The sequence below is a fragment of the Nomascus leucogenys genome, chromosome 13 (assembly GCF_006542625.1).
Source record: "Nomascus leucogenys isolate Asia chromosome 13, Asia_NLE_v1, whole genome shotgun sequence".
Lineage (NCBI taxonomy): Eukaryota > Metazoa > Chordata > Mammalia > Primates > Hylobatidae > Nomascus > Nomascus leucogenys.
This window is the reverse complement of record NC_044393.1, coordinates 83,184,349-83,205,948: the sequence shown is the minus strand read 5'-3', so window position 1 is coordinate 83,205,948 and position 21,600 is coordinate 83,184,349. Positions and strand designations below refer to the sequence as shown.

The window sequence follows — 21,600 nt, the reverse complement described above, 5'->3', positions numbered from 1 at the left end:
ATAATAAAATTGACCCTCCACCTCTATCTCCTAAATTTTGTCATTACAGGTCTGCTTTTCACTGTCAAAGTTGATTATATTAAGCTTTGTATTCATAGTTCTGTCTTTTCATGATTTGGCCAAAGGTTGACTAAAACATTGAAAATTAATAGGTAATTTTTCACTGCAGAACCTAGTACGTGGCTGTGATTATACTTTCTTTTCTGTAGTTCCAATGTTATGATCCCTATCCCAGCAAAGAAGTACATTTCTAGGATCAAGTTCAAGTTGAACTCCACTTGTTCACACTCCACATTTAACTTAGATTCATACCTGGCAATAGGAAAGGCTGATGCAATTGGGTCTATACAAGGTAAAGCCTGCCATTTAAATGAAGGCATTTATGTTTACTAGGATGATATTGACTGTGGCAGAGATTAAAAGGGTAGAAGCCAGTCTTAATGAGATATCCCCAGGAGTTCAGGGCTCTAGTATTGAAAAACATAGTGCAATTAGCTATCATCTGGGCCTGTCCTTGACCCAGGAGGTAAGGGAGTGGGGTGGTATAGGCATACTGAGGGTGACACAGCTGATGTGCACCACTCACATTGTCTGTATTATGTCTGAATGGCAAGCAGAGGCCACAGCACTGGTGCACTTGGGAATCCAAACCCAGCTCTCCTGGAAAGCCCACGTGCTTCTGGGCATAGCCACCTGCCTACAACTTGGACCTCAGATGTCTGTCAACTACAGCTAGGGCTACATGGCACCAACATTCCCAGATAAAGGTATTCTGGGATGGGGCACTCTCTCTGCACACTAAGGATTCTGCTTAGAAGTGTCAGTTACTTGTTATCAAGTGGCAGAGAAGTCTAATTGCTTGCTCAAAGGAGGAGGTCCATCTTACCATCTTGGGCTGAGTTCTTGGGACTGTCTTCTTTTTGTTGGACAACAGCTTTTGGAATTCTATGCCAGAATGTTATGTCCCTTTAATTTAATTTAATTTAATTATCTATTTGAGACACGGTCTGTCACCCAGGCTGGAATGCAATGGTGCAATCACGGCTCACTGCAGCTTTGACCTCTTGTGCTCAAGCCATCCTCCCACCTCAGCCTCCTGAGTAGCTGAGACGAAAGGCACATACCACCATTCCCAGCTACTTTTTCTTTTTTGGTGGAAACAGAGTCTCACTATATTGCCAAGGCTGGTCTTGAACTCCTGGGCTCAAATGATCCAATCCTTCTACCTTGCCTTCCCAAAGTACTGGAATTAGAGGTGTGAGCCACTGCACACGGCCTAGGCTTCCTTTATACAGAGCAAAGTCTCCTAGGAGACCTTGTTTCCCAATCTCTTGCTCCCATCTAGGTTTACTGAGCTTGCCCAAGAAGCACTTTCTAGAGAAGGGTAAACTGAGGCCAATATTTCCAACATCTGGCTCTTCCAGTCACCAGACAAATCTCTCCTCTACTTCCTGCATTGGGAAAGTGTCATTATTAACCTATGCATGGGATCTTCTCTTTAGATTTATAACTAGACTGAGTCTTTTGTCCTAAATATAGCAGTAGATGCATTTATGTTTTATGGGATAGAGCTTTTTATCAAATGATAGATGCATAAAGATGTTCTTCCAACTTTTAGCGAAACATGCAGTAACCCAAAGTGATAAAGATATAGTGCATACAATAGTAGGTTATATGTATAACATATAAATTAAATACATACATAGCATATAACTATGTAGCATGTTAAAGGCAACACAGAAAGAATGTGAAAAGAAAAATTTCACTGGATTTTTAATACAGGTCGTATTAGTTTGCTCCGGCTGCCATAACAAGGTACCATGAACTGAGTGGCTTAAACAACGGAAATTGATTGTCTCACAGTTATGGAGGCCTAAAGTCCAAAATCAAGGTGTCAGCAGGGCTGATTCCTTCCAGGGTCTGTGAGGGAGAATTGTTCCAGGCCTCTGTCATCACTTCCGGTGGTTTGCTGGCAAAGCTTTTGTGCTCCTTGGCTTCTGCCCCATCACCCCAATCTGAGTCTTCATCACAAGGTATTCTCCCTATGTGTGTGCCTGTGTCCAAATTTCTCCTGTTTACAAGGACAGCCTTATTGGCTTAGGAGCCCACCCTACTCCAATATGACCTCATCTTAACAAATTACATCTGCAGTGGCCCTATTTCCAAATAAGGTCACATTCTGAGATCCTGGGGGTCAGGACTCCAACATATGAAATTGGGGGAATGGGGGACAGCTCAAACCATAACACATATGTTTTGGGAAAGAATATGTCTGCATTTAAGACACACACCAAAAAAGGCATCACAGAGCAAGTTCTGTCTTTCAACAATTATTTTTCCTTTGTGTCACAGTATTAAATGAACACTCCTTGAAAGTCAGAAGAAAGAAAGTGGTGGAGTTAAAAGACACATGCATGACCACAGGTGAAGTGTGAGACGAGCCACAGGCCTGACCCCTTTTACCATGGGAAGAGATGGTGTGTAAACCTACTGCAGCCCATTAGGCCATTTTGTTTTCTCTTTTTTGCTGTATTCCCATCTGCCTACCTCACTGTACTAACAATTCAGAGCTCAAACAAATCCTCAGAGATCACAGTTTCAACATGGTTACAGAAAGCTAATTAACTAATTATAATGCTAGGGTCTCTAATCTCTAGTGAAACGTGCAGACTGAGAGGGGACCATTTAGAGGGGACAGCTATTTTTCATCATCAAATTTATGGAAGGAAATCCCAAGTGTCAGAAAAATAAAACTCAGAAATAAAGGAAAGCACTGCTCATTTTAAAAGTTTTCATTCTCATTATGATATATCACCATCATAAAATATCCCTTTGCTGTGACAGACTTCTAAAATAACTTTGTAAAGTTATGCTAATGCTTCAAAAATTATAAAAATGCTCATTGTTGAAAATACAGGGGGTGAACAAAAAAACAAAAACTGGCCATAATCTTATCACTAGAAGATAATAACATAATATTTTGGTGTAAATCCTCTTACTTTCTCATTTATTGAATATTTCATTAAATTCTTAGGGATTTTTAATAGTTTTTTAGGATACAGAAATAAAATATATATCCCTGTGCAAATAATTTAGGTGTCACAGGAAAAAAGGATAAAGAAGAAAAGTAAAATAACTGGTAATTCTAGAGAAATATCCACTGTTCACATTTTGGTGAGTTTTTCCCAGTCACATTGTATGTCCATTACATTGCCATGCGTTTGGATGCTCCACAGAGACTGCCATACCCGTGGCCCCCTTCTGAAGGGTTTTCCACCTGGTTCGCTGTCACTGGTCTGACCACAGAATACTGGCTAAAGGCTAGGTGACTGACATAGCCACAGCCAATCTATAGACCAGCCAGCAAACTATGAGGGCCCTGGCTAGAGATCTCTACCCAAGAGGGGCACCCCGTAGTAGATGGCAATTGACCCAACCAGCCAGATCTTTGTGTAAATTTGTTTTCAAGACTTACAGCGAGATGGTCAGCTGCAGTGACAGGAGCAACTGAAGGAGAAACAAAATGTAGTAGAATGTTCTCAAAAGCACAGTGCTACAATCAGCAATGGAGGCTCTATTGTGGTCTATATGGGGCCCTCAGCCTAAACATTTTCAGCTTTTGAGCCACACTATGACATAAACACTGAGACCCTGAAATGGCCTTTTGTATATTGGACTTCCATTGGTAAACATTTTGAAATACAGCGTCATACTAATCAGAATGGTTGGTTGCGAATACAGACACTCTTTGGCCAAGATGAATATTAAAAAGGGAATTATTGGAAGGCTATGGGGTACTTTATGAAATTAATGGAAACTAGAGAACCAGGCTTTAAAATGAGGCAGGAACAAAGGTAAGCTAGGAACCAAGAACACAGCCGAATCACAGTACAGGAAGAGATTAGCAGAACATCATTGCCTGCCTTACCACAATGGATGTCTGTGCTCTTCCTCTGAAATCTCGGTTCTTCTGTGACTGGTGACTTGAATAACCTCTAACTGCCCCTGTGTCTTTGTATCACTCCCTCAAGATTCAAAGTCCCAGATAAAAGCTTCCAATGGTGAACCTAGGTTATATGCCTGGGCCCTCCATAGAGGGGCATGGTCTACTCCCTTCAAATTCTACAGCGGGAGTTAGGGCCCTGCTTCCCAGTTTTAGGATTTCTCTGAAGCCTAGAGATGAGTACCATCATTTTAACTAACCAGCAGAAAATAGCCAATTCCATCCAACAAAACTCCTCAACTCACCTCTTTTCAGGATATGGTCCAAATGGAGGTTTAAAATAGTCTTCACAAAGATCAAAACTTTTCTGGAGTTCTTCTAAAGTTGTATAATAGTGTAGACCACTGGTGAGAGGTGCTGGTACTGGACCCCTGGAATTGGAAATTAAAAAAAAAAAAAAAAGGATTTTGTAAAGATACCAAGTGTACACACATGTATACCTAAATATGCCAGATAAACGCAAATGCCAATGAGATCTATGTGAAATAATGTAATGTATCCACTCAGAAACATTCACATCAGAGCTTGTCTAAGTCACTGGCATCATTACATTCTAATTTGAAGATTAAGTAAATATTCATTGCTGTGAATATTCCAGAGCCATTAAAGTACTAATATAGGCAAATTATCTTCCTGGAGATTCCCTAGTCCATTTGTTATGCAAGGGCTAGCAATATATCAACTGCTACAAAAGTTAAAAATAGGTGTTTTCCAACTTTATTTATAATCTAATGCTTTGAAATGGTATCCAAGTAAAATATTTCTAAAAATTCTACCATTATACGTTCAACTAAACTCTAGCATAAAATATCCTTTTTCATCTATTCATATGTGCTGTATGCAAGTCTGTTCCCTCAGACTGACTTGAAAGATAAGAATCATTAGCCATTTTTCGTGAATAAACCCTGCTTCAGACTTGCTAGAGTTGCTATGTGCAAAGCAGCCCAGTTGCATATAAATGCAGGCAAATTCAAAGCATCTATCTGCCTTTGTGATGACCCATTTGGAACTCATATTTAAAATTGCATAGTTTCTCTGTCCAGGGTGTTCGAACAGGCCTGGCATTCCGCTGGGCAGTGGTCACCTAGGCCCAGCTTCAGCTGCTCTGGGGGACAGTGTCTCACTCCTGGCCACCACCCTCCCAACCCCCCATACAAATTTGCATATATCACACAGCCTGTCTTTTGAATCTGACTATCCAAAGATAGCCTACCAATATGAAGAAAATTAATCACTCTGTTTTGACATGGCAGCAAACAAGTGAACAAAAATGTAATTTTATTTATATTGATTAAAGATCCTCAACAGATAACTTGAAATTACAAACAATAAAAAGAACCAAAACAAGCATGCAAGGGAAAGGATAGACGATAGTTAAAGGTGGTGAAGCCACAACTCCAGATTAATCACCCATCTTCTTCTTGCAAAGAAATATTCTTTGCAATCTTTGAAAAATCATCAGTTTCTAGTAGCTATGAGCATTGTGCCTTTTAAAAATGTATACAAATGAAAAGGAAATACAACTTCTAGAACTGGGTTTACTGCTGAATCACTGGGTCCATTTTAGGACAGAGGTCTCTGTTTATGTTCATGATTTAGGATTCATTTGATACTATTTGAACACTAGGAAATCAATCTAAAGTTGCTCATGTGATAAATTGCTACCTTTGAAATAGGAGTGTGTGATCAGGGCGTATCCTTCCCATTAGAGCTTGCCGGGCTGCCTCATGCTGTCTGTGTATAGAATCTCTTTCCTAGGTAAGAAATGTCATTAGAAAATTGTATTGATGTTAAAAATGTTAGATGATTAAAACATCTATAATAATTCTCTTTGGTACTAGAGAAAGAAAAAGGGGGAAAAGGCATAAAAAACAATTGATATTCACTCAGGAAAAAGAAAAGAACAAACTTTATAAATAAAGCCAAAGTATTTTTATAAAGACTGTAATATAATATATAAACTCTATTTGACATCTAAATAATAATATGGCAATTTTTATTCACATTTTATGTGTGCATTTTTATCTTTCTAATGAGATTATAAACTTCTCAAAGGTACAGACTATTATGGTCTTTTTAGCCTTCCCAGATCTCAGCACGTATAGTAGCTAACTGATTGAATGAACATAGCCACCAAAGTTTAATTATGATCCTGAAATAGGAAAAATTGATGGGGGGGGTCTTTCATTATTTCACAAATATCACTATCACTGTTTAGTAAGCATTTAATGGGGATACAGATACATACAAGATAGTCTCTGCATTCAAAAGGTTTATGGTCTGGTGGCAAAAGGCAACAAAAAAGGAGGAAATAAAACCCAGATGGCACACGTTGTTTTATAAATAACAGAGGATGAATTGATACACAGATCACCTGATGGAGAATGACCTATTTAGCAAACTGTCCAGGTACTGAATTTCCTCCCTTAAAGCAAATCTAATACATAAAATTCTTAATTTACAGAAAAGATAAATTAAACAATGATTATTTGTTTTACATAAAAGACTTACAAGAGGATTTATAATGGTATTTATTTAAACAGCAAGTACACTTAAAATACATTAATCTTTGCATTGTATGTATTTTGCTTCCAGTAACTTAATCTGAAATAAGCCTTGCTGTCTTGATTTTTATGTCATTACCAGGCTCCACTATAAATTGGCATTCACTTAAAATTTCACCAGAAATAACAACAAACAAGCATGCAAGGGAAAGGATAGACGATAGTTAAAGGTGGCGAAACCACAACTCCAGATTAATCACCTGTCTTAGCCTTGGGGGCTAGCATAGTTTCAAGTGTTTGTCTGTGTGTCTTTAGGGGAAGTTTTTTTAAATCAATTTTTAAGCATTAAGTTGATGTGATTGTAAAAACATTTTTGGATCACAATAACTTATCTGTAGTGATGCCAAGACTGACACACCTAACATCTCTGGAAATAAGTCATATCCCAGAGAGATCAGAATCCCTTTTGTCACTGCTGTATCCCTGCACACAGCACACACACTTTAGCACAAAGCAGGACCTCAATAAACCACTTTAACGTACAACAGTATAAATTTGGGGGGGATAATATAAAGAGTGACTAATGTTTACCATTTTTTATAACCTGGATTAGAATTTGCTGTCAACTGTTCCTAGCTTGAAAAAGCCTAGGTCAAGCTTTTGAAATTGTTCCTTAGAGACCATGACACATGAGCACTAACGTGGGCTCACTGAACACACTCTCCGGTGGATATTTGATTACCAAAATCATTTACTCTTTCCCTGAGCTCTGTGTTTCTATGTAAACAAGATGAGGAGAAAATTGTGTTGGGAAAGTCAGAGGAGGATGTAATGAGAGAAGAAAGGAACAAACCCTATTTACACTTCACCATTTAAAATCCACAGGTTTAAATAATTCCATGAATATATCTAAATAGCTTGACATTACTATAAAATAACTATATATTAACCAAGTCTGCTGTGAATGAACTTTATTTTTTGCGTTTGTTGTTATTCACTCTCCCGTGAATTTATTATTTTGCTGGGAATCACTTTATAATAGTACACCATTTACTACTATGATTTCATTTTATACCACCCTTACTTTTCCCCTTATTTATGCTTAATTTATATTTTATTATAACTGAGAAGATGACAGTGGTAGTGGCAGCATACTTTTTGGATCTTCTGGAATTCCACATAAAAATAAACATAGCAACTAAATAGCAAAATCAAAAACATGTCAAAAAACTTACAACAAAACCAGGTGACAGGGTATCTCCTCAAACCCCAAAATACAGGTGGGGCTTTCATAACCACAACACCTGCATGGTATCAGTATCTATGCAGGAGGAAGTCAGATGATAGCCACAACACCTGCATGGCGTGAGTGTCTATGCAGAAGGAAGCTGAAGGAAGCAGCATGGTGACTAAAAGACCTGGAAACAGGGGAATGCCAAGACAGCTGAAAAATATTCACTGAAAAGCAAAGCAGGGCCATCTGGGAACCACAGCTGAAACAGAAGAGGGGTTGTTCCCACTCCAGTAGTGTTTGAGTATAAGAAGTCATAGGAACTTCTTTTTTATTTATTTATTTATTTTTGTTTTGTTTTTTGTTGTTTGTTTTTATTATTATACTTTAAGTTCTAGGGTACATGTGCACAACGTGCAGGTTTGTTACATATGTATACATGTGCCATGTTGGTGTGCTGCACCCATTAACTCGTCATTTACATTAGGTATATCTCCTAATGCTGTCCCTCCCCCTGCCCCCCACCCCTGTGATGTTCCCCACCCTGTGTCCAAGTGTTCTCATTGTTCAATTCCCACCTATGAGTGAGAACATGCAGTGTTTGATTTTCTGTCCTTGGGATAGTTTGCTCAGAATGATGGTTTCTAGCTTCATCCATGTCCCTACAAAGGACACGAATTCATCATTTTTATGGCTGCGTAGTATTCCGTGGTGAATATGTGCCACATTTTCTTAATCCAGTCTATCATTGTTGGACATTTGGGTTGGTTCCAAGTCTTTGCTATTGTGAATAGTGCCGCAATAAACATACGTGTGCATGTGTCTTTATAGCAGCATGATTTATAATCATTTGGGTATATGCCCAGTAATGGGATGGCTGGGTCAAATGGTATTTCTAGTTCTAGATGCTTGAGGAATCACCACACTGTCTTCCACAATGGTTAAACTAATTTACACTCCCACCAACAGTGTAAAAGCGTTCCTATTTCTCCACATCCTCTCCAGCACCTGTTGTTTCCTGACTTTTTAATGACCACCATTCTAACTGGTATGAGATGGTATCTCACTGTGGTTTTGATTTGCATTTTTCTGATGGCCAGTAATGATGAGCATGTTTTCATGTGTCTGTTGGCTGCATAAATGTCTTCTTTTGAGAAGTGTCTGTTCATATTCTTTGCCCAATTTTTGATGGGGTTGTTTGATTTTTTTCTTGTAAATTTGTTTAAGTTCTTTGTAGATTCTGGATATTAGCCCTTTGTCAGATGGGTAGATTGTAAAAATTTTCTCCCATTCTGTAGGTTGCCTGTTCACTATGATGGTAGTTTCTTTTGCTATGCAGAAGCTCCTTAGTTTAATTAGATCCCATTTGTCAATTTTGGCTTTGTTGCCATTGCTTTTGGTGTTTTAGTCATGAAGTCCTTGCCCATGCCTATGTCCTGAATGGTATTGCCTAGGTTTTCTTCTAGGGTTTTTATGGTTTTAGGTCTAACATGTAAGTCTTTAATCCATCTTGAATTAATTTGGTATAAGGTGTAAAGAAGAGATCCAGTTTCAGCTTTCTACATATGACTAGCCAGTTTTCCCAGCACCATTTATTAAATAGGGAATCCTTGCCCCATTGCTTGTTTTTGTCAGGTTTGTCAAAGATCAGATGGTTGTAGATGTGTGATGTTATTTCCAAGGGCTCTATTATGTTCCATTGGTCTATATCTCTGTTTTGGTACCAGTACCATGCTGTTTTGGTTGCTGTAGCCTTGTAGTATAGTTTGAAGACAGGTAGCATGATGCCTCCAGCTTTGTTCTTTTGGCTTAGGATTGTCTTGGAATGCGGGCTCTTTTTTGATTCCATATGAACTTTAAATTAGTTTTTTCCAATTCTGAGAAGAAAGTCATTGGTAGCTTGATGGGGATGGCATTGAATCTATAAATTACCTTAGGCAGTATGGCCATTTTCATGATATTGATTCTTCCTACCCAAGAGCATGGAATGTTCTTCCATTTGTTTGTGTCCTCTTTTATTTTGTTGAGCAGTGGTTTGTAGTTCTCCCTGAAGAGGTCCTTCACATCCCTTGTAAGTTGGATTCCTAGGTATTTTATTCTCTTTGAAGCAATTGTGAATGGGAGTTCACTCATGATTTGGCTATTTGTCTGTTATTGGTGTATAGGAATGCTTGTGATTTTTGCACATTGATTTTGTATCCTGAGACCTTGCTGAAGCTGCTTATCAGCTTAAGGAGATTTTGGGCTGAGACGATGGGGTTTTCTAAATATACAATCATGTCATCTGCAAACAGGGACAGTTTGACTTCCTCTTTTCCTAATTGGATATGCTTTATTTCTTTCTCTTGCCTGATTGCCCTGGCCAGAACTTCCAACACTATGTTGAATAGGAGTGGTGAGAGAAGGCATCCCTGTCTTGTGCCAGTTTTCAAAGGGAATGCATCCAGTTTTTTCCCATTCAGTATGATATTGGCTGTGGGTTTGTCATAAATAACTCTTATTATTTTGAGATATGTCCCATCAATACCTAGTTTATTGAGAGTTTTTAGCAGGAAGGGCTGTTGAATTTTGTCGAAGGCCTTTTCTGCATGTATTGAGATAATCATGTGGTTTTTTTCTTTGGTTCTGTTTATATGATGGATTACATTTATTGATTTGTGTATGTTGAACCAGCCTTTTATCTCAGGGTTGAAGCCAACTTGATCGTGGTGGATAAGCTTTTTGATGTGCTGCTGAATTCAGTTTGCCAGTATTTTATTGAGGATTTTTGCATCAATGTTCATCAGGGATATTGGTCTAGATTCTCTTTTTTTGTTGTTGTGTCTCTGCCAGGCTTTGGTATCAGGATGATGTTAGCTTCATAAAATGAATTAGAGAGGATTCCCTCTTTTGTTATTGATTGGAATACTTTCAGAAGGAATGGTACCAGCTCCTCTTTGTACCTCTGGTAGAATTTGGGTGGGAATCCATCTGGTCCTGGACTTTTTTTGGTTGGTAGGCTATTAATTATTGCCACAATTTCGGAATCTCTTATTGGTCTATTCAGGGATTCAACTTCTTCCTGGTTTAGTCTTGTGAGGGTGTATGTGTCCAGGAATTTATCCATTTCTTCTAAATTTTCTAGTTTATTTGCATAGAGATGTTTCTAGTATTCTCTGATAGTAGTTTGTATTTCTGTGGGATCTGTGGTGATATCCCCGTTTTCATTTTTTATCACATCTATTTGATTCTTCTCTCTTTTCTTCTTTATTAGTCTTGCTAGCGATCTATCAATTTTGTTGATCTTTTCAAAAAACCAGCTCCTGGATTCATTGATTTTTGAAGGGTTTTTTGTGTCTCTATTTCCTTCAGTTCTGCTCTGATCTTAGTTATTTCTTGCCTTCTGCTAGCTTTTGAATGTCTTTGCTCTTGCTTCTCTAGTTCTTTTAATTGTGATGTTAGAGTGTCAATTTGAGATCTTTCCTGCTTTCTCTTGTGGGCATTTAGTGCTATAAATTTCCCTCTACACACTGCTTTAAATGTGTCCCAGATTCTGGTATGTTGTGTTTTTGTTCTCATTGGTTTCAAAGAACATCTTTATTTCTGCTTTCATTTTGTTATGTACCCAGTAGTCATTCAGGAGCAGGTTGTTCAGTTTCCACATAGTTGAGTGGTTTTGAGTGAGTTTCTTAATCCTGAGTTCTAGTTTGATTTCACTGTGGTCTGAGAGACAGTTTGTTTCATTTCTGTTCTTTTACATCTGCTGAGGAGTGCTTTACTTCCAACTATGTGGTCAATTTTGGAATAAGTGTGATGTGGTGCTGAGAAGAATGTATATTCTGTTGATTTGGGGTGGAGAGTTCTGTAGATGTCTATTAGGTCTGCTTGGTGCAGAGCTGAGTTCAGTTCCTGGATATCCCTGTTAACTTTCTGTCTCATTGATCTGTCTAATGTTGACAGTAGGGTTTTAAAGTCTCCCATTATTATTGTGTGGGAGTCTAAGTCTCTTTGTAGGTCTCTAAGGACTTGCTTTATGAATCTGGGTGCTCCTGTGTTGGGTGCATATATATTTAGGACAGTTAGCTCTTCTTGTTGAATTGATCCTTTTACCATTATGTAATGGCCTTCTTTGTCTCTTTTGATCTTTGTTGGTTTAAAGTCTGTTTCATCAGAGACTAAGATTGCAACCCCTGCTTTTTCTTTGTTTGTTTTCCATTTGCTTGGTAGATCTTCCTCCATCCCTTTATTTTGAGCCTATGTGTGTCTCTGCACATGAGACGGGTCTCCTGAATACAGCACACTGATGGGTCTTGACTCTTTAACCAATTTCCCAGTCTGTTTCTTTTAATTGGAGCATTTAGCCCATTTACATTTAAGGTTAATATTGTTATGTGTGAATTTGATTCTGTCATTATGATGTTAGCTGGTTATCTTGCTCATTAGTTGATGCAGTTTCTTCCTACATCGATGGTCTTTACAATTTAGCATGTTTTTGCTGTGGCTGGTACTGGTTGTTCCTTTCCATGTTTAGTGCTTCCTTCAGGAGCTCTTGTAAGGCAGGCCTGGTGGTGACAAAACCTCTCAGCATTTGTTTGTCTGTAAAGGATTTTATTTCTCCTTCACTTGTGAATCTTAGTTTGGCTGGATATGAAATTCTGGGTTGAAAATTCTTTTCTTTAAGAATGTTGAATATTGGCCCCCACTCTCTTCTGGCTTGTAGAGTTTCTGCCAAGAGATCCACTGTTATTCTGATGGGCTTCCCTTTGTGGGTAACCCGACCTTTCTCTCTGGCTGCCCTTACCATTTTTTCCTTCATTTCAAATTTGGTGAATCTGACAATTATGTGTCTTGGAGTTGCTCTTCTAGAGGAGTATCTTTGTGATGTTCTCTGTATTTCCTGAATTTGAATGTTGGCCTGCCTTGCTATGTTGGGGAAGTTCTCCTGGATAATAGCCTGCAGAGTGTTTTCCAACTTGGTTCCATTCTCCTCGTCACTTTCAGGTACACCAATCAGATGTAGATTTGGTCTTTTCACATAGTCCCATATTTTTTGGAGGCTTTGCTCATTTCTTTTTACTCTTTTTTTCTCTAAACTTCTCTTCTCACTTCATTTCATTCATTTGATCTTCAATCACTGATACCCTTCCTTCCAGTTGATCAAATCGGCTATTGAAGCTTGTGCATGCGTCACATAGTTCTTGTGCCATGGTTTTCAGCTCCATCAGGTCATTTAAGAACTTCTCTACACTGTGTATTCTAGTTAGCCATTCGTCTAATCTTTCTTCAATGTTTTCAGCTTCTTTGCAATGGGTTCGAGCATCCTCCTTTAGCTCAGAGAAGTTTGTTATTACTGATCGTCTGAAGCCTTCTTCTCTCGTCAAAGTCATTCTCCGTCCAGCTTTGTTCCGTTGCTGGTAGGAGCTGCATTCCTTTGGAGGAGAAAAGGCACTCGGATTTTTAGAATTTTTCAGCTTTTCTGCTCTGGTTTCTCCCCACCTTTGTGGTTTTATCTACCTTTGGTCTTTGATGATGATGATGTACAGTTGGGGTTTTGGTGTGGATGTCCTTTCTCTTTGTTAGTTTTCCTTCTAACAGTCAGAACCCTCAGCTGCAGGTCTGTTGGAGTTTGCTGGATGTTCACTGCAGACCCTGTTTGCCTGGGTATCACCAGCGGAGGCTGCAGAACAGCAAATATTGCAGAACGGCAGATGTTGCTGCCTGATCCTTCCTCTGGAAGCTTCGTCTCAGAGGGGCACCCGGCTGTATGAGGTGTCAGTTGGCCCCTACTGGGAGGTGTCTCCCAGTTAGGCTACTCAGGGGTCAGGGACCCACTTTAGGAGGCAGTCTGTCTGTTCTCAGATCTCAAACTCTGTGCTGGGAAAACCACTACTCTCTTGAAAGCTGTCAGACAGGGACATTTAAGTCTGCAGAAGTTTCTGCTGCCTTTTGTTCAGCTATGTCCTGCCCCCACAGGTGGAGTCTACAGAGGCAGACAGGCCTCCTTGAGCTGCAGTGGGCTCCACCCAGTTCGAGCTTCCCAGCCTCTTTGTTCACCTACTCAAGCCTCAGCAATGGTGGATGCCCCTCCCCCAGCCTCGCTGCCACCTTGCAGTTCGATCTCAGACTGCTGTGCTAGCAGTGAGCGAGGCTCCATCGGAGTGGGACCCTCCGAGCCAGGTACAGGATATAATCTCCTAGTGTGCCGTTTGCTAAGGCCATTGGAAAAGTGCAATATTAGCGTGGGAGTGTCCCAATTTTCCAGGTACCATCTGTCATGGCTTCTCTTTGCTAGGAAAGGGAATTCCCTGACCCCTTACACTTCCCGGGTAAGGCGATGCCTCGCTCTGCTCCGTGGGCTGCACCCACTGTCTGACAAGCCCCAGTGGGGTGAACCTGGTACCTCAGTTGGAAATGCAGAAATCACCCATCTTCTGTGTCACTCATGCTGGGAGCTACAGACTGGAGCTGTTCCTATTCAGCCATCTTGGAACCTCCAGAAGTCATAGGAACTTCTAAAGGAGCTGGGTCAACTGTGAATTCTTGAAACTGACCCCCTGGGGCTCCTTGCTAAGACAGGCTCCACACTCAGAGAAGGTGACGGGAGTGGAATAAAAACGTATTAGAATGGATCCAACAGAAACAAAAGAAAGGGAAGGCCTAGGAGAACAGAGCCAGGAAATCCCAGGAAGAAAGCTGTCATGTATTTTGATACTATTTGAAGGAATTGTGCTCCCTTCTAAAAGTCTGAGAAAACTAATTTCACTTAAAAATGAGCAACAGAAAGTATCTAGTGAAATCCCAAAGTTATTGTGAGAGAAAAAGGAGGAGAGTAACATTTAACAGACAATGAAAACTTTCATATAAAACCAGAAAAAAAAATCTGCAATCTACTACTTCAGAATAAACTAAAAGACATTAAGAAAATGACACAGGTCAGGCACAGTGGCTCAAGCCTGTAATCCCAGCACTTTGGGAGGCTGAGGCAGGCGGATCACGAGGTCAGGAGATCGAGATCGTCCTGGCTAACACAGTGAAATGCTGTCTCTATTAAAAATACAAAAAAATTAGCCGGGCGTGGCGGCGGGCGTCTGTAGTCCCAGCTACTCAGGAGGCTGAGGCAGGAGAATGGCGTGAACCCAGGAGACAGAGCTTGCAGTGAGTGGAGATTGTGCCACTGCACTCCAGCCTGGGCAGCAGAGCAAGACTCCGTTTCAAAAGAAAAAAAAAGAAAATGACACAAAACATCAAGGAACAGATAAATTACAATTTTAAAAACTCATGAACTAGGTGGCAGAACTCAGGAAAGAATTAGAAATAAAGAAAAAAACCCACCTCAGAAATGAAAACTAAACTAGAAGAAATACAAGAGAATAAACATAACAAACAATGGTTTAAGAAAAATAGAATGTGAGCAGAGTAAAAAATTTTGAATAAAAAAGAAATGAATAGAGGTAAAAAAGGACTCAAGAGAAAATGATGAATATTTAAGATAAAGAAGACTCAACATACAAACAACAGGCATCCTTGACAAAATAAACAAAACAAGGATACAGGGTAATGATAAAAACTACAATTCCAGTATAAAGTACAAGTGTATCACACACTGTTATCCACATACAAGGACTCAGGAAATATTGTTCCCATAATCCTTCTTGTATCTAGTAAAGAATAAGCTTAGACAACAAAAAACTAGAGCAGTGTTGACCTATGGTCTAATGATGATTATTAAGTATGTACATACTTGAGAACTAAGACAAAAGGAGAGTATTCAATGACTATGCTTTGACAGTGTAGCTATGAATCCATAAATAATGGGGGGGAGAACATTTGTAAAAAATGTTTTTAACTATTTTTTGGTTTTCATTATGGGTGCTGGTGGTATTAGTATTGTTATTCTGAGACTGTTCTGTGTGTAAGGTGGAATAAATCAAAGGAGTAATTTAATGGGAGATTGTATCATCTCCTGTGTCTTTCAGAATCAGGATTCTCAGTGTGGAAGAAAGAGAAATACATAATAGAAAAAAAACTCAAGTAAAAATCTTGAAAGTCCTGAATTTGAATTGGAAATATTAACTGAATTCACGAGCTATTTTATCTATCCACATAAAAGACCTAGAAATGACAACCACCCCAATAGTAATGAACATCTCTGGTAACAACAATGTGTTCTTGCACTACCATCTCTCACTTAAAGAAACCAAGATTTCTTGAAGAAAAGACTGATTCCAGGTCTGGGATAGGGAAAGCACAAGAAAGCATGGATTATCTTGTCATAACAGACAGAAAGACAGCTATGAAAGACTCCACAGGTCATGTTAAAGGACACAGATGCCAACTTGAAAAGACTTCCATTAGCCAAAGGTAAGATAATATGAATTTCAATAAGGATAAAAAATGCGGTGGGTGGTGTCCTTCAAATATGCTTAAATGAAGATCATAATGACCATAAATGATAATTTAAAATTAATTGGTCACCTTCAGAGAATAAAAGGGAGCCAATTCATTATCTTGAAAAAAGCATTAGCTGGGCGTGGTGGTTCACACCTGTAATCCCAGCACTTTGGGAGGCTGAGGCAGGCACATCACAAGGTCAGGAGTTCAAGACCAGCCTAGCCAATATGGTGAAACCGTCTTTATTAAAAATACAAAAATTAGCTGGGCATGTTGGCAGGCACCTGTAGTCCCAGCTACTCAGGAGGCTGAGGGAGGAAAATCACTTGAACCCGGGAGGTGGAGGTTGCAGTGAGCCAAGATCGTGCCACTGCACTCCAGCCTGGGTGACAGAGTAAGAGACTGTCTCAAAAAAAGAAAAAAGCATTTAGCCTGCTGATCCTACAAGAACTGATGAGAGATGAAAGAAGCATCTCTTTATAGTATTATTCCAGCTAATAAAAGAAAATGAAATGATAGAATTACAAAATCATCAGTTTTCAATCCCCAGCATATTAATTGAACTAGGTTTTGAACAACAGCTAATATAATAACAGTAGGTGTAAGAAATTTATTCTGCTAGCTTCTTTTAAATTTCTGCCTACAAATCCTCTTAGTGTTAAAATCTTCCAGTCACTGAAAGAAAACAGTACTTGAAAAACTGTTCAGAAAAGAAGCTTGTTTTTACTTTTCAGAGCTGGATATCTGAATGGCCCTATAGGCGCATATGGGTGTAGGAAACTTCTGCTAGAAGAACATCACAAAAAGAGAAAAACAGATGTTATCTACCTTTTAATGAAAAATAAATACCACTACTTACTGCCTTGCTAAAGGAACAGACCCTGCTGAACAAACTTCTGGATCCAGCTGCCAATTGCAGGAAATTCAGGGGCAGAAGAACATGATGAATGGCACCATAAGCATGCAACTAGCAAAACCCAAATTGTGGGAGATGCTACAATCTAAACAGAGTCATTTAACAGGAACTTGTAAAGAAAAGAAAAGGCTGGGTGGAGAACCTGTAGATTAAAAGGTACTGTAAATATATATTATTTATTTTAAAATAGACAAGACTAAACTAGAATCTAAGGATGCACACTTGTGCAATAAAACCAAAAAGGAATATAAGGAATTGGTTACTACAGAGTCAGAATGATGGTTACCTTTGGAAGGAGGGAGAGTAGGATGGGGCTCATGGAAGGGCTTCTGGAGTGACTGGAAAAGTTCCATGTCCCAAGTTGGGGAGTGGTGACAAGGAGGTTTGCCTTATAATAATCTATACACTTATTTTCCTTGTTTTTTAATTTTATAATTTAAGAAAGGGTAAGAAAATATATTGTATTTTGATAACATAGAACTTAAATATGAGGTAGAAGATTGGGACTTGAGGAAAAATTAAAATGTCATTGTGCTTCTTACCTATTAATATCTTACTAAAAATGTGATATTATGCGGATAACATTTGTTCCAGCATTGTCTTGATTTAGCAAATAAAAATATAATATTGACACTTACTGAGCACTTAATATATTCCAGGAAATTGACGTCAACTAATCCCTTTAATCTTTTCAGTAACCTAGGACTTGATTACTATTATCTCTACAGATAAGAAAACTGACTCAGAGAAGACATGTGACTTGCTCACGTGACAGTGCTCTAAACTATACTTCCCCCTATGCCTTCATTCATTCAACAAGTATTAACTGAGCACTACTATGTGCCTAGCATTGTATAAAATAATGAATACATCAGAGAGTAACAATGATTTCTGCCTTTGGAGAATTTATAGTCTAACAGGGGGAGACCAATGACAAACATAATAGATAAGCAAATAGCCTAATACATTAGAGGGTGATATGAAATTTTCAAAAAAGAAAAAGTAGAGCAGGGAAAAGTGGCTATGGAGGGCCAAGGAAGGACACAGAGTAGGGGATACAGGTTGCAGTATAAATTAGGGTTTCAAGGTAGACAGCATAGAGGTGGTAAAATGTGAGTTGACAGTTGAAGGAGGAAAGGGAGTCAGCCATGTGGTTATCTGGGGAAAGAGTGTTCCAGAAAGAAGAAATAGTTAGTGCGATGGCTCTAAGGCAGGAGTGCTGGTGGGTTAGAGGTACAATCACTTGCCAGTGTCAGTGGAGCTGAGGTAGGAAGAGGAGTAGTAGGAATGAGATCAGAGACATCAAGGGAACAAGATCATGGAGGACTTTGCAGGAAACTGAAAGACACTGAGCAACATGGAAGCAATTGCAGGTATTTGAGCAGAGGGGGCTCATGATCTGACTTAGGTTTGCAATTGATCATTCTGTCTTCTGTGTTTGCAAATAGCCTATAGGGGCAGGGGTAGAACCAAAGAGACCGCTTAAGAGGTGGCTGCCGTGATCTAGGTGACAAATAGTGGAAGAGTAGACCAGGATAGTGGACAGATTCTGGATTCCAGAATAATTTGAAGGTAGGGCCAGTAGAAGTTTTTGACAGATTGGATATTGGGTTGGGAGAGAACAGAGCACAAAGTTTTTGGCCTGATAACTGCAGATATAGAGTTGGCATCAAATAAGAGGAAGATTTAGGGCAACAATCAGTATTTCGGTTTTGGAAGAAGTGAGTGTAGATAGGGAAATAATGGAAGGGAAAGGAAGAAAAGGAAAAAGGAGAGAAGGGAAGGGAAAAGAAAGAAAGGGAAGGACAAAGAACTGAGCCCTGAGATCCTCCAATATCAAGAAATTAGAAAAAGAGAAAGGAGACTGAAAAGGAACAAGAGAAGCAGGGGGAAAACAAAGATTTAATTAAATGGCTCAGACAATAAATCTATTCTTAGAAGAACAAATTTATCATGAGAAGGAATATGATGCTAATTTTAGGAGGACTAGAGATACAGTAAGATAGTCATTATATAATCAATTCCCTGCCCACCTACCAATTGGAAACAACAATGAAGAAAGGAATCAAAGGAAAACTTTGGAGGAAGGGTTCTAGCACATCACAAATCATTCCTTTGTCCATTCACTTTTACTCATTCACAAGTTCAGCAAAATTTATTGAAGCCACGCAGGGGTCAGACAACCACACTAGAAGCTGGGAAACCATCTATGAACAAAGCAGAGCATCTCATTTCAGGAAGACCAGTGTGTGACATCGCCAAGAGACTGGAAACTGCAGCAGACTGTGGTATCTGAGGGGCATATAATGCTTAGAAAAAGGGATATTGGGAATTGGCCTCATGAAGAGCGGGAGAACAGCTTTGAGATGCTGATCTGTACCCCTATGAACCTAACCGAAGCTTTCTTATGACAAAAGACATATTGAAAATGAAATAGTTTAGAGCAGGGGTGTCCAATCTTTCGGCTTCCCTGGGCCACATTGGAGGAAGAAGAATTGTCTTGGGCCACACACAAAATACATGAACATTAACAATAGCGGATGAGCTAAAAAAAAAAATACATTGCAAAAAAAATCTCATAATGTTTTAAGAAAGTTTATGAATTGGTGTTGGGCTGCATTCAAAGCTTGACCACATGTGGCCGGCAGGCTGTGGGTTGGACAGGCTTTGTTTAGAGCCATGAGGATCCTGAGTTCAAATTAGACACAAAGAGCAGAGGCCAAAGATACTGGAAATCAAATGTATTCTCTCGAGATTCACACTGATGCCTGGGCGACAGAGCAAGACTCCATCTCAAAAAAAAACAAAGATTCACATTGATGTATTAATACTGAAAAAATGCACCTGAGTAGAAGAAGGCATTTTTCTTCTGAAATCAAAATAGACATTCCTAAGTTGTGTGATCCTTGGACAAGCAGCCCCTTCCCTGAGCTGACCTGGGTCCTGAGAGTATTGAAAGGAATTGGTGCTTGGTGGATGTAAGTGCCTAATACTTTGTCACCACAGGTCCACTTTCTCATTTGCCCTTCGTACAGTTGGTACTTACAGGATTGTACTGGCCTTGTCTGCTGTACACATATATTTGCTAAATTGTCTCTCAGTGAATTGGTCATTCAGCAATTTTTGTTTCTGGAGACTTGGCTCTCAGTGACTTGGCCTGCTTCAAGGGTAAAGGTGTTGGAGGAGCTGGTTGAAGAAACAGATATGATGGAGGTAAAGGAAGTCAAGCTTCTTCTAGAAGGAAAAACCTAGTCACAATAGCAAATCCAGAGCAAGAAGCTTTAACTAAGTCAGCATAGCCTTCATGTATGCTTTCCAGGGAGGCAACCATGCAAAGAGCATTGGGTTACTATCAGGGATGGAGACTGAAGTATAACGATATCTGGCAAGTAACACACAAGAACTTAGACATCTGTAACCTATACATGAGTGTTGCAAAAATAAAAACCTCTCACTGATAGGGTTGGTTATATATTTTTTGCAACAGTAAGAAAAGAGCTGTGCACTTTGTTTTACTCAAACCTGCAAAGAAAAATGTTTAAGTGTTTAAGAAGTAAGGCTGATTAAAATTACATTTACAGTTCTCTATGATTCTCTTAGAGATGTTCAAATTAATGTGCTTTGGGAGTCATTCAGAAAAGTAAGTACCATTTAAGATAGGAAGAGAGAAGAAATAAAGCAACAAAGAATTGTATAAGCAAGGAATGAGAAAAGGAGTAAATAGGATGTTTTATTAAATTATCTAAATTCATATTAAATTATGATCACATTTATAGAAAGAATTTTATATTTATAAATGATTAGAGTAGCAATCAAGAAATGTGATGTTAGCAGATTTTGTTCAGATTGAAGAGTAAAAAAATAATATTATTGGGCATTTCTTCCTAACAAAGACAAGTCATTTAGGTTCTAGAGGAAACCTCCAGTGACCTTAGGAATAGGAAATAAAGGGCCTGGTGCGGTGGCTTATGCCTGTAATCCCAGCCCTTTGGGAGGCCAAGGCGGGTGGATCACGAGGTCAGGAGTTCGAGGCCAGCCTGGCCAACATGGTGAAACCCCATCTCTACTAAAGATACAAAAAATTAGCCAGGTATGGTGGCGTGTGCCCATAATCCCAGCTACTCAGGAGGCTGAGGCAGGAGAATCACTCAAACCCAGGAGGCAGAGGTTGCAGTGAGCCGAGATCATGCCATTGTACTCCAGCCTGGATGACAGGGCGAGACTCTGTCTCAAAAAAAAAAAAAAAAAAAAAAAAATTAAAAACAACTGTCAGTATATTGGAAGTCAGTAATACTGAGGGTTTCCACATTCCATTAGCCCATTTTCTACTCAAAGAAAGAAGGTAGTAGTAAGAGGGCTAGGGATACACTGACCTTATCCCATGAGTACAAGTAGACCAGAGTATCTCACTACTAGCATATTAATTCTATAAGGATAGGGACCAGGCCCATATTGTTCTAGTGTCTGCAGCAGGGTCTGATCAGCAAATGTCTGCTCCTATTGAAAAATCAAATCAATATCCTACATACATGATAAGAATTCAACTAATATAGGATGGGTAGTTAAATAAATAAGT

The 21,600-nt window shown here is 39.2% G+C and overlaps 1 protein-coding gene across 1 annotated transcript in view; it reads right to left on the bottom strand.

Moving 5' to 3' along the window:
* LRGUK (leucine rich repeats and guanylate kinase domain containing) overlaps positions 1-21,600 on the bottom strand; it is a 139,727-nt gene that overhangs the window by 11,201 nt on the left and 106,926 nt on the right. Inside the window, exons 17-18 of the mRNA XM_003261359.4 lie at positions 5,669-5,757; positions 4,249-4,374 (exon numbers count right to left, since the gene is read on the bottom strand). Of these exons, the coding sequence (XP_003261407.1) occupies positions 4,249-4,374; positions 5,669-5,757 (215 nt within the window). The remainder of the gene's footprint in view (positions 1-4,248; positions 4,375-5,668; positions 5,758-21,600) is intronic.